General features: G+C 53.6%; 1 protein-coding gene and 1 long non-coding RNA gene across 5 annotated transcripts in view; one reads left to right on the forward strand and one right to left on the reverse strand.

Moving 5' to 3' along the window:
* Positions 1–7,726, reverse strand: part of RAPGEF1 (Rap guanine nucleotide exchange factor 1) — a 123,432-nt gene extending 115,706 nt beyond the window's left edge. For 2 of the 4 annotated variants that reach the window (XM_039862907.1, XM_039862904.1), the window contains exon 1: positions 7,509–7,721. In XM_039862907.1, coding sequence (XP_039718841.1) covers positions 7,509–7,569 — 61 coding nt within the window. In that variant the 5' untranslated portion in view covers positions 7,570–7,721. Of the gene's footprint in view, positions 1–7,508 lie in introns of all 4 variants that reach the window. The other 2 variants (XM_039862909.1, XM_039862908.1) reach the window with 2 other exon arrangements.
* On the forward strand, positions 843–6,628 carry LOC120602728 (uncharacterized). Its single transcript, XR_005652824.1, has 2 exons — positions 843–1,644; positions 4,390–6,628. It is a non-coding gene; the product is annotated as an uncharacterized LOC120602728 (long non-coding RNA).
* Positions 7,727–12,819: the final 5,093 nt, after the last annotated feature.

Consider the following 12,819-nt stretch of genomic DNA (forward strand, 5'->3'; position numbering starts at 1 on the left):
GGCTTGGTCCCCTCCCCTGGAGAATGAGGACCTCTTGTGAGGATCACATGAGGCCGCACAGGTAAAACACACAGAACAAAGCCTGGTACCAGGACGTGGTAGGCACGCGCTTTATGGAAGTTAGCCACGGCTATTTGTATTTACAATTGACAGGAGGGGTTGAGAGTAGCCAGTTCCATGAGCCATGCACAATCATCCATCTATTTAGTCACAACCGGTCACTAGAAGGAGAGAGGCACATGTGATTATCCATAACCACAAATAAGTACAACCACTGTTTCCAACTAAAGGTTGTTTGTTTTGTTTGTTTGCTTGTTTTGGGCCAGCTAAGGGGCTATTCAGAGCCATCACATTCCACTGGACTTCCGCTGCCCTCTCTTCAGTCTATGTCCACACCTGCCTTCTCCCACATATTGTAAGCATCGCACACCTGCTCAGGGAGACCGTGGGCGGGCTGCCACTCTGAGCAGTGTGGCCGGGATCCCCGATGGTCAGGTCCACGCCAACGGCATAAACGTTTGAAGAGCTATAAAGCAAGTGCCTGAACCCGGCCCTTTGTCCCCAGCCTCAGGAAGCACCGCACACCACCCTCCGCTTGCAGTTCCATTTCTTCTATGCTTTAAAAGCAGGGCAGTGTTTCCTGGTCACAAAGCTTAATCTGCGGTAAAATGACTGTACTGCCAGCAAGTAAGTGAAAAGAGAAGGATCCCCTTTAAGGCACGGACGGGAATGCAGGGGCCACGCTGTTACACAACAGTAAGGGTACTCCGGGCAGCCGCGGCCCAGACTGCGGCTCAGGACTCAGGTTCAGAGAACCTCCCTCCACCCTCCAAACCACAAACTGGAAGAAAAAAGTGGGGAGAAAGAGGAACTGTGACCACCGGGGAGCAGATTTCTGATCCATCGGGTAAGTGGAGAGCCATTGCGAATTCACTCGCAGGGGAGGAAACGGCACGAGAGACTCTGCCTAAGCCCCTAGACAAAGGAGGAAGGGGGAACCAGGGGAACCCCAACAGCCTCCCACTCCCAGCCCCTCAAAGAGAGCATGTACCGTACAGTCATTCCATACACAGAGGTGACGGTGCCGGGAGCTTGTCCTAAATAATGCTCAGAGGCCAAGTAAAAGAACTAACAGGTACAGACGGGGACCCAACCACGGCGGCCGGCCGGGCGGCTGGCTGAGCAGAGCTGGCACATGCCCCAGTTTGTCAATGAAAGGTGAAGTCGCAACTGTCCGACACGGAGCACGAAGAGAACGTTGCTCCTGTCGACCCCAGAACCACGCTGTCTCCACGGCTGGCCGCGCCGTGTCGGGGCCACGTGCGCCCAGTCTCTCATCTCTTCCTCGAGCTCTCTCCAGAGTGTTCTGGGAACCAGCTCTCTGCCTCGTCATCAGTTTTCAGAAGACTGCATTGATCAATACATATGAGTAACACAGAGGCCCCGACCAACTGCATGCTCCGATCAGAGTACTGGTCCTGTTAACTCACCAAAAAACAGCCTAACTGGCCATTCGAAACCCAGAAGCAGCTCTGTCCAAGGACAATGCTGAGACCGGGAATCTGAAACCTAAGTTCATCCTATGACATTGAGAAAATTCACTTATTCTCCTAGCAAGAACTTAGCGAGCACCTGCTGTTCCAGGTACAGCGACGGCAACCCCACGGCGGGCGGGACAGGCACCCTCCCCGCTGGGGCTACCGGTTTACTTAAGGCTGTATTTGTTGATTCTTAACTGGCAGAAAGGAAACTGGGGCTTTGGTTTCTGAATGAGCTAAACAATATTCTACCCAAAGCGTTTATCTGGCGTCTTCCCATGGAATTTACTGTCTGCTGGAGGAAGGGAAGGCACAGAGTCTGGAGGAAGTCAGCTGGGCAGGGGAGGCTGAGCGCATCCAGGAAGTGGGTTCTCACACAGTGTTCGCAGAGGACCAAGGAGGAGCCTCGGGGGCCACAGCTGAGCGGGAAAGACTCACTGTGCCCCGAGTGGCTCCTGTTACCCGTTCCCCAATGGCCATCTGATGTACAAAATGGACCTGCTGCTTTAAAACAACGCAAAATGGGGAAGCATGAATCGCAGAGTCCCTTCTCTCCACGGCACTGAGGGAGCACATGAGACCCAGAGAAGGGAAATAATTGCTCGAGGTCACGACGCCAGGTCTCAGATTATTAGTCAAATGGTCTGAAACAGCTGACCAGAAACTAAGATGACAGATCCCCTAGCAATCCACAAAGTGCGGGTTCTGTGTTTTTCATCATAAAACCGCCTTTGGGGCAAGGTGGGCGGAGAGGCAGTGGGACACCTGTCGCAGCGGCGGAGCCCAGGCGGAGGCCGCGCGGGTGGGGCAGCGGGCGGCCCTGCCAGGCCGCTACTCTTTCCAGTGCGTCATCTCATTATGGCAACGGGGACACATTCAGCTGGACTGAGGTAAGAGCGGCCCCGTGCTCAAGGCATTCTCCAATCCGGGCTAATTTGGGAAATGATTTTTCTGCAAGCTCATACATGACTCATCTTTACAGGCCTATCAGGTCTGCTGGCTACAAGGAATCTCATTCAAACCACCTCTGCCAACAGCTGCTCGGGAGAGCAGGAAACATTTGGGGTTGCTGTGGCTGGTTTTTAAAAACACATTTAGCTGGTGTTCTTGCTGTTTCTTGCCTCCTTATAGTATTGCTAATGTTATTAGTATTATTAGTGTCACACGCAGCCCAAAGACTCCTTTGGGCCTACCTTAATTAAATGAGGTGGTTTTTTTTAGTAAGATCAGAAAAGGAACCGAGAAACACGAACAAGAACGAAGACGGAAAGCTACTGAGTCTAGCGAAAGGGAGGCTCTGGGCCGTGCTCTGTAAAAGCAGAAGCGAGGCCTGCAGGAAGTCACAGGCCGAGGTCCGTTTCCCACTGCACTGCGCTAGGGCTGGGACCCTGGGCGAGTCACCAGAATTCCCTGGGCCTTAGCTGTCCTCAGGTGCGAAATGGGGATCACTGGCCCTGCTCTGGCCCTGCTCTGGCCCTGCTCTGGCACTCCGGCCTGCTGTCAAGTTCAAGTACAATGAGGTCATCTACCGATGCATGCTGAGACCACACGAAATTGCAGAAATGTTCCAGACCATTCTGATGCTATCCCTGGACTGTGACCCGGGAGGGCCAGGCTCCTGCGGGCTCCGGGCCACTGAGAGGCGTCACACAGTGTTTGCCAACAAGGAGGGCCTCAGTAAGTGCAGCGCGAGTCAGTGACTCTGAACGGCTACCAGGTGCCATAAAAATGTCGTATGTGTTGACTAGATACATTTTGACCACAAAGTTTGCTAATGGTGGGGAAAAGGAAGTATAAAATTTGAGAGGAGTTTAAAATTGATCAAAATACAGTGACTGCTGAGCCACAACGACTCCTTCCTAGGCCAAAAAACTGTGCGGCCTCATGTGACAATACTTGGACTTTTTATCATTCTAAGAAAATCCATAACAAAAGTTACTCTAAATGCTGTTAGCGTAAGTTCTTCTTTTTAATGTATAATAAAAACATCTTCAGCCATTTGACAAACACCACCGGAGTCAGAGACACTGTATTCACACTGCTCTCGGGCGGTGGGTGCACTGGATGGGCCCGCTCCCTGGGAGCCCACTGACTCGCCAGAGGGCCCGTGACACCCAAACTCTGAAACGGACTGGGATTCGCTGGGAATACGGGGTTGTGGGGTTGGGGGGGACTTTAAAAACTGCATCAGTTACAACTTTGTGACTTCTATTCTGACTGTCTGCCCCAGACGGAAGGTAAGGCGCAGCAGGCAAGGGATCTCTGTTGTATCCCAAGGACCAGAACTAAAGGCCCTAAGAAGGTGCTGGATAAACTGATGAATGAACCGAGTGCGTGAATAAACGGAGGAATGACTGAACGAGTGAGCGACCCGGACCCTGATGAGAACAGCCAATGAAACTGAAGCCACCGCCCTCCCCACCCCCACTGCGGTGCCAGCTAACTTGCCTTCACTCCGGGTGCCTGATCCCCCTCCCCTCCCAGTGCCCGCGCTCTGCCGAGTTCGCCACCGGCCCCCAGGGCCCCGTACAGCGCCTGACACAGGCAATCGAGGGACAAATCAGTGAAGGAGTGGGCCGAGACCTCAAAGTCCAGATGGAAAGCAAACAAACATGAGTGGTTTCTCCCAAGAAGGGGGATGCAAACTCGAACGTCGACAGTCTGAGAGGGGGACAGGAGTGGGTGACGGGCGAGGCTGGCAGCAGGAGTGGGGCTCATGCATGGCTGCCTCGTAGGAACAAGGGCTCAAAGTTACCGGAGCTTTAGTTTTTCAAAAGAACCGGAAACCTGAGATTTGAGTGATTTTCAGATTTTTAAATCCTGACCATCAATTCTTTCTTCTGTCTTCAAGAACACTTGTGGGTCGAACGCATCATATCTGTGGGCTGAGTCCCACCCACAGCCACCAGTCTGTCACCTCCACTCACAAGCAAGAGAGGTGCCTAAGCTCCAGAAACAGCAGGGCATCGACTCTCCCCCGCCGTGTGCTTGCTGGAAGCAAGCACGAGCCAGCCGAGACCCATCATAACTGGTGCACGACCAGAACCATGTCCACTGGTCCCCAAGGTGGCCTCTGAGCAACTGCACACATCTCCTGCTGGTGTCGGTCAGCCAGAACAAGTCCCTCTCACTTCCCAAGGAGAGCCGCCCCTCCTTGCCAGTTCTGCCCACGAGCTCACCCCAGGAAGCTCCCTAACCCATCTGGCTCCACCTACTCTTTTCCCCCTCACTATCTCTGGAAGATACCAAGGAGTGGAGAAAAAGCCCCCCGGCACCCCAACCTTCTTCCTGGCCCTGCAAATTCAACCCTCCTCCACCACGCCTAACTGGACAGGCCCCAGCTGGCAAGCTGAGCATCCTCCATCTTCTGGTACCCAGACTGTCTTGATCCTCCCGAAGTGTGAAGCAGAGACGACCAGGAACAGCATGATCTGAGGCTCACCTGTCTGTGTCCCTACGAAATGGCAGCCCTCACAGGAGGGCAGTGTGTGCGACCCCACCGGTCCTACCCACGGCTAGCACCGCTGAAGACTTCAAGGTACTGAAGGGCAGCAGACAGACTCAAAGGGACCTCCCCCAGAGGCGAAGGCAGTACCAGGACAGGAGAATGGGCAAAGATCTCAGTGTCCTCAGCGATGGTGAAGGAGTTTTCTCTGATGCTCAAAAAGCCTTGGATTCCTTAAACCCTGAGAAAATAGAGAGCTGGTCCCTCTACTCTCAGAGAGAAGAGATTATGAATTCACGTAAACAATGCTTCTATTGCTTCAAGTCAACAGAAAACAGCAAAGCCGAGTAACAGTGATTGTTTGCTGGGTGTCAGGCCCTGTAATTTACGGACTGTTCGCTTGCTAACAGGAGTCCCGCTTCACCTAAGGGACTTTCCTTTGAATGAGGCACCCGCTGGTGACTTACCAGCAGGTCCACTTAGAAAACTCCAACAGAAACCTACTGGAAACCTCACCGAAATGCAAAGGGAAGTCCACTTATAAGGAACGACAGCAGAAAGCACCAGGAAGGGGTTCCGGTCCTCCTTGACAGTCCTTCCTCTGGAAAGTCTTGCTGTGCTGTGAATCACTCACACTTTACTCCAGAAAGCTGGACCACGTGAGGGGCCCTAGACCTGCCGACCTCAGGACTTGCCAGCTGAGCTGCCTCTCACCAGATGCACCTTCCTCCTGAAGATTTCCGGGGCCCCTGGCCAGCCTTTCCACTGTGCCCTCTCCCTCCATCTCCGCCTCCGACTGGGGGACCCTTCCTCTCTTCAGAGCCAAGTTCAAATACTGTCCCTACCAGACCTGTCCCCATTCCCTCAGCTGATGAGCCGCCCTCACTTGTGCCCACAGGCCCTGACTATGTCACAACACAGGGCACGCAGCTGGCAGCCCAGGTGTTACTCTAGGTGGGCCTCTCGCACCCTCTGGCAGGCTGCTCTGGAGGCAGGCCCGCGTGCTTTCCGCATCTTCTCCAAGCCCCTGGCAGAGGGCGGGGCCCAGAGAAGGCCCTCAGATAACCCAGGCACAGGAACTGGCCTTTGGCCTCTGATCTCCAAGGAACAGCGAATGCAAATGAAGACAACTCCTCCTGAGAGATCTGAGCCTGGAGAAGCAGCTCGTGTGGCGACAGCTGCTTTTCATTTCGCTCCTATTACTCGTCCACGATTTTCAACTTTTGGACAACAAACATCCTAAGAATCAAAGAGTGCCCTGCTGCTGTTATTTTTAAAATAAAGTATCCAAGTTTCTCAACTGTACCATTTCGAGACGTGATGCAAAGGATTCCTGAGAAATGCTTCACAGATTAACCCAAGATATTTCTGGAACAGCACATGTGCAGGGAAGCAATTCATGGTCACTGGTCAAGGCCCTGGGGCTGAAGATCAGTGACACGAATATCCAAGAAGCCCTGCCCCTGAGGAAGGCACCAGGGCTTCTGGTGGGCCTGCTGCTCTTGCTGGGTGGCCCTGAGTCTGAAAAACCAGGACCGCATTCTGTCTTGCAGAATCTGCAAGGATTCACTAATAAACCATATATTTAAGGGACTCAGCACAGAGCCGGATATACAGAAAACCCTCAATAAAGGCTACAAAAGTTTCCTTCCTGTGCTTAAACCACAGCCTGCAGGTCGCACCGGGTCCCCTCCCCGGGAGCCTCTCCGACAAGCATCCTGGTTCAACCCGGGGAAACACACGCAACTTCCAAGTGGACGCAACCTGCCCCTCCGCAGCCCCTCACGAGCCCGCCTGCCTTAGCTCAGCTGCCGAGCTAACCTGGGACCCCAGGTGACCCAGGCTGTTAGGGCACCAGCCCCCTGCTCTCAGCACAGGAGCCCTGACTGCCCCCCCAACCCCGCCCCCGACCTCACTCGGACCCAGGGGTTCGCCCTGCAAGGTGCCGCTGGCTCATTAAGCCCTGGGCCCCCTATGCGCAGCCTAACTGAACCCTAGCAGACGACTCCCCAGTACAGGCAAAACCCAGGTAACCTGGAGGCAGCTCCCCGAGACTTCTAGGAACACACAAAGAGAGGAGGTCCGCAGGGAGGATTCGTCATGCGCCCCGAACCCAAGCGGCTCCCCTCCAGCCCGGCCTCCAGGGCTCGGGACCCCAGAGGAAGCCGCGCCGGAGCCCTGACAATGCCCGGAGCCATCCTGCCCGCTTCCTCGGAAGCCGCCGCGGTGGACACGCCTGGTCCGACCGCGAGCGGGAGGCTCGCTGGGAGCGACACACTTTCCGGCTCGGCCCCGCTCTCCGGGGGTCGCGGCCGGGGCTTGTCGCGCGCCTGCCCAGGTCCGAGCCGTGGTCCGAAGCTGCCCGCGGAGGCCGCGCCGGGGCTCGCCCGGCCCGGGGCCCGGAGCCCGGAGCCCGGGGGGCCTGTGGGGTGCAGCCGCGCGCCCCGAGCAGGCCCCGGCGCGGCGGCGCGGCTGCCGCCCTCGGCCCGCGCATCCCGGCCGGGCGGCGGCCCGCCGCGCCTCACCTGCTTTCTCGATCTTGCCGGACATTTCCGGGCTGCGCCGGAGGCCGAGGCCGCCGCTCATCGGGCCCGCGCCGGGTCGCTGCGGGGCCCCCGGCCGGCGCGGCCGCCGCTCGCCTCGGCCCTGCCTCGCCGCGCCTCAGACCCGCGCCGGCATGGCGGGCTCCGCGGGCCGCGGCCTGTGCGCTCGGCCAGCGCCGCCCCAGCCCGCCCGGAGCCGCCGCCGCCGCCGCCGCCGCCGCCCGCCGCTCCGCCTCCTCCGCTCCCGCCGCCGCCGCCGCCGCCGCCGCTTTCCCGGGCCCGCGAGACGGCGCCGTACCGCGCCGCCGCCGCCCGCCGGGCCTCGGCCGCGGCCAGAGCGCCCCCTGCCGGGCGCCCGCCGCGCCGCCGCGGGCCCAGCGCCCCCTGCCGGCCCGGAGTCTCCACGCCAGGGCGAGGGACCAGCCCCGCCACCAGCGCCTCTGCCTCCACGCCAGGGCCTGGGACTGACGCCCCGCCTCCCCCCAACTAGGACTCGGCACCCCCTGCCAGCTGGGAGCCTGTCCTGACCCTCCCACCAGGGACAGCCCCTGCTGGCCCGCAGTCCCCTCGCCAGGGTCTGGGACTGACAGCCCTCGACACAGAGTGCAGTGTGGTCCCCTGCCCAGAGGCTGGCATGCCTCCCTGACCCTGGACACAGCCCCCTTCTAAACTCTAGCCTCCATGCCAGACCCGCCACAGACCCCACCCAGGACTCAGAGCTGGGTCATAGTCCATGCCAAGGCATAGACTGATTCCTGCTCCCATGACCTGGTTGTTAGCAGACCCTGCTAGCCGAGCCACCTGGCCTGACCCCACCTGGGAGTCAGTGCTCCCGGCCATCTCAGAATTTTCAGGGCCTGGAACTGACCTAACCTGACCTCCCCACCTCATCTGAGACAGAAGCACCCACCGAGGACCCCCTGAGGATGGAAGCCATCTGGACTGATCTGGGCCTGACCCCGCTCAGGGCTCAATGTCCCCAACTCTTTAGGACACAGTGACCCCTGTCTGCCCTACCCATTCCTCTCTCAGATGGGACCAAGGTGGCCTCCAGCCTGGAGCTCAGCCACGGGCCTTTTCTCATGTAGTGACACGCTCCGTAAAAGTCAAAGATTTAAGAATCAAAAATTCGACAGGGGCTAGGCGCTGTGTCAGGTGCTGTGGGTCCTACAAAAATGAGCATGACTGGTTCTTCCCTCCAAAGAGTTCATAACCCGGGGCATCAAAATAAATCACGTAATGCAAGTATAAGTAACAACTAACTTTAGTAACACAGAGGTGTTCACGAGGGAAAAACCTCCCGCCTCTTGCTCAGCATACTTGACCCAAGATGGAATACAAAGAAGTAACACAAAAAGAACTCAGCTAGTTATCTCTCTTGCTTCCCTCGAAATGGGTAAATTAAATAATCTGGGCACAGGGACGGGATTTAGGAGAGGTGCAGGGAGAAGGAAAAGGTGGTGGATGCTGCAAGAAATGCCTATTGGCATCTTCCACACACTCTGTTGGATGCCCTGATTCTGTAACTGAGAGGTGGCCATAGAGGGCCACCAAGTTTCCGGACCTCCCAGGGGCAAAGGCAAAGCCAAAGATTGACAAATCTATTTCTCTTTTCAAGCTGATGAGTCGCTGCTCTGAGGCAGCTTCGTCGTCAGGCAAAACTACCTCTTGGCCCCAGACCCACCTCCCTCGGACCCCCAGAGCTGCCCCCAATTCTTCCAGCTTCTGAGCTAAGAAGGGCCAGTATTTTAGGCTCCAAATCCTAAGTGCAAAGCAGAAAATTAAACTGAACAGTAGGCTCAGCCAGGGGTTGGTAAGCATACAACCGTTTTATATTTAATATTTACTAACTCGTGACATATATTTTCCATTTAATAAATCATGATATTTCAAATGACAAGGGATTTTCAAAGAATAAAATACTTTACAAATGGACATTACTATGAATAAGGGTCATGGACCTTATTTAATAAAGCTTATTTGCCAATGGTGTTTACAGCGGTAATAGAATACATACAAGGTAACGAAGCAAAAAATTCCTACAGCTTTGTCCTTCCCTCCACGGGGCTGTCTCTCATACTGCTCTTTCTGTCCAGAATAGTCTCTCCCTTCCCTCCACCTGACTGCTTCCTAGTCATCTTTTGCTTCTCGATTTAACTGTTGCTTCTATGGGGAATCCTCCCCAAGTCGGTCCAGCTCCCTGTACTGGTCAGGATACTTGATTTCATTGTCAGAATCCAGCTCAGCTTGGTCAGGGCAAAAACGGAATTCATTGGCCATCGCAAGTAGCAAGCCAGGACCCACGCTGCACCTCCAGCTCACGCTGCTCCTGTGGGTCAGCTCTGTTCTCAGATGATCTCTCTACATAGTGGCAGACTTGGGACCAGCAGACCCTCATCAGCCTAGTTTGAGTCCCATGCCTGTAACTAAGCCAATGGCTGCAGCCAGAGGGGGTAGAATACGAAAGTTGGCCAGACCTGGGAATTGCACCAAGCGCAGGAAAGCTTGGGAGTGGATGTCTTAGAGGCAGCAGCTGGGAGTGGGAAAGAGTGGAAGCTCAAAGCAGTGTCGGGGGAGAGGTGCAGAGGCACAGGTGGGCAGACAGTTTCATCTCCTCAGTGACTATTAACTCCCCGAGTGGGGAGCACGGGTACGTTTCCAGTAAGTTGTCAGCCTGCTGCAGGCTCCAACTTAAAACGTTCAACTTCCTTAACCCAAACTTATCTTTACGTGCCCCACAATAATTCACATGACAGTTTTTGTTCAGTTTAATTCAATTCAATTCAATTCAATTCAATTCAGTTCAGTTCAATTGCATTCTATTCACATAGATTGTGCGTCTTCAGTGTACCAGGCCTCATGAGAAAAACAAAGATAAACAAGACCTGGGTTCTGGTCTCCAGGGAGTTGAGGGGTGAAACTCTTGGATCCCAGTCAACTCTTCCATGAGGCTGGCCATGCCACCGTGGTGCTCACCATGCTGTCTGGTCGTGAGGGCATTCATTTCAATTTGGAGCATCAGGAAAGTCCAAACACAGAAGACAAATGTTTCAGTGACTTTAAAAAAATGATTTTGTTTTCATTGAGATTTTGCTCATTATTCCTGCTCACGAGCCTGAGGGCCTCACATTCCCTCACACGCCAGGCCCCCGGATGGCTTCATCCTGTCTCGTGCCAGTGCTCAGGAAAATAGAGAAATGACCAAAGGCATCTACAAAAAAGCGGGGACAGATGTCTGGGTCCTTGTCCATGATCTGAACGTGGCATCTCCCGGATGGTCCCAGAACAGCAGGCAGCAGGTTTGGCTTCATGGTACCTTCGGCCTTTCTGTCACCAGTGGGGATTCAGGCCATTTAACAGACCTCATGCGCTGGGTACTCGAAAGCTGGTGTGAACATTTTCAGTGACACATAACACAACTACAGCCTTGAGAATCTAGTTAAAGCTGAGCCTACGGCTGAAGCCCGCCAGCACGAGAGGCCCGGGGGCTGTCCTTTCTCCAACCAACTTGGTAAACGTTACAGATGGCATGTTGAGTGAGGAAATTGTGCAAGGAATGTAGTAAACAGCAATTAGCAAACAGCACATGCACACGCACGCACACACACACACGCACACACACACACACACACACACACACACACACACACACTTTCCCTCTTCTGCCCCCTAGTGAACACTGAGGATTCCAAACTCCATTAGTTTCAAGTCATTTAAAAAAAGCAACGTATTATCATTTTACGAATCTTTAAGTGTTAATCACAGAATATATGTGCCATCATTAAAAAAAAAACACACAGAGATAAAATAAAAGTAAGTCTCCCTTTCACTCATGAGAGGTAATAGTTTAATGTATATCCTCCCAGACTGTTCCTTATTAAAAATATATCCATGCACACATGTATTTTTTTTTTTTTAAATATGAGTAGGTTTAAATGGTGCAAAGCAGTTTGCATGACAGAAGCTGGCTAAATGCTCACTAAGCCCACTTGCTGGGTACACGGCGAGAGGACATCTCCCGGCGTCCCCTTGCAGTGACGTATGGCCACGCGGACAGTGGAATGTGGAATGTGGTTGAAATAATGACCGCCGCTTCCACACTCAGCCCGTAAAAAAATCCCCCACACTGGATCTTCTACTCTCTCTCTTCTATTTCTGCTGTGATGATGTATTGAAGATGGAAGGAAGCTGGGTCCCTGAGTGGCTGCCTGGAGCAGGGCGCCACCCTCCCCACAGACCTGCGTGGAACTGTAGGACTGTGACATGAACAAGAAACGAAGCTGTACTGGATTCACTATAGCGGTTAGCCTACCCTGTCCAATGCAGTCTACAACTTGCATTTTTCGTTAAATATATTTTTTCATTATATATATATAGATAGATAGATAGATAGATAGAACATTTTTTATGCCAAGACATATAAATCTGATACTTTTTACCAGTTGCGTAGCATTCCATTGCATGGATGTATCAAAATGTATTTAATTATTCCCCATTCTTGATAGGCACTTATATTGTTTCCAATTTTTTAATATTGTAAACAAAATTGCAATAAATATCAAGATTGGTATGTCACGTGCATTCATGCTAGTATTTCTGTAGGGCAGGTTCTCATTCCCTGTCATTTTGGATAAGGACCCAGAAATACAACAACCTGGATGGTGGAGAATCATCCGGAATAATTACATTTGGTTACGACATGCATTTGGAGAGGAACCGAAGGCAGTGTTTAAGATCCTCGAAGAAAGAAGGAACCGCGCCCTGGGTCTGGTCTTGACATTTGCTAAGCAACCTTGTACATGTCACTTAAGCTCTCTAAGCCTCAATTTACTCATCTTATGGGGGTAATACTAATGCCTGCCTCATACTGGTAGGGATAAAAAGTTGGGATAATGAAACGGAGGTATGAATACCTACCTCGTAAGATGATCAAGGTTAAACAATAAATTCATGAATGAATGAATGAATGAATGGCAGTGATCCTTGACAGATGAATATGAATAGAGAAGCCTTACAGTTGCCCCTGTTTAATGCCTAGAGGGAGTTTCCAGGCTGCAGCGTGGGAGGAGGGACCCAGGCAGAGCCTGGTGAGCTGAGGAGACAGAACTGAGAGTTCTAGGAGACTAAGGTTGCCAAGAGTTCATAGGACAGAGTGCCAGAGAGGGGAGGTGTGCAGAGAGCTGGGGGGCTACCCCCGTTCAACTCAGCGTGGGGGAACAGAGCAGACTGTGCTTCCTGAGTCCGCCAGCTCCAGAAGAAGAGAGAGGAAGGGGCTCAGCCGCACGTGGCCACT

This window comes from Pteropus medius, unplaced genomic scaffold, assembly GCF_902729225.1.
Source record: "Pteropus medius unplaced genomic scaffold, Ma_sr-lr_union100, whole genome shotgun sequence".
In the NCBI taxonomy this organism is placed as follows: domain Eukaryota; kingdom Metazoa; phylum Chordata; class Mammalia; order Chiroptera; family Pteropodidae; genus Pteropus; species Pteropus medius.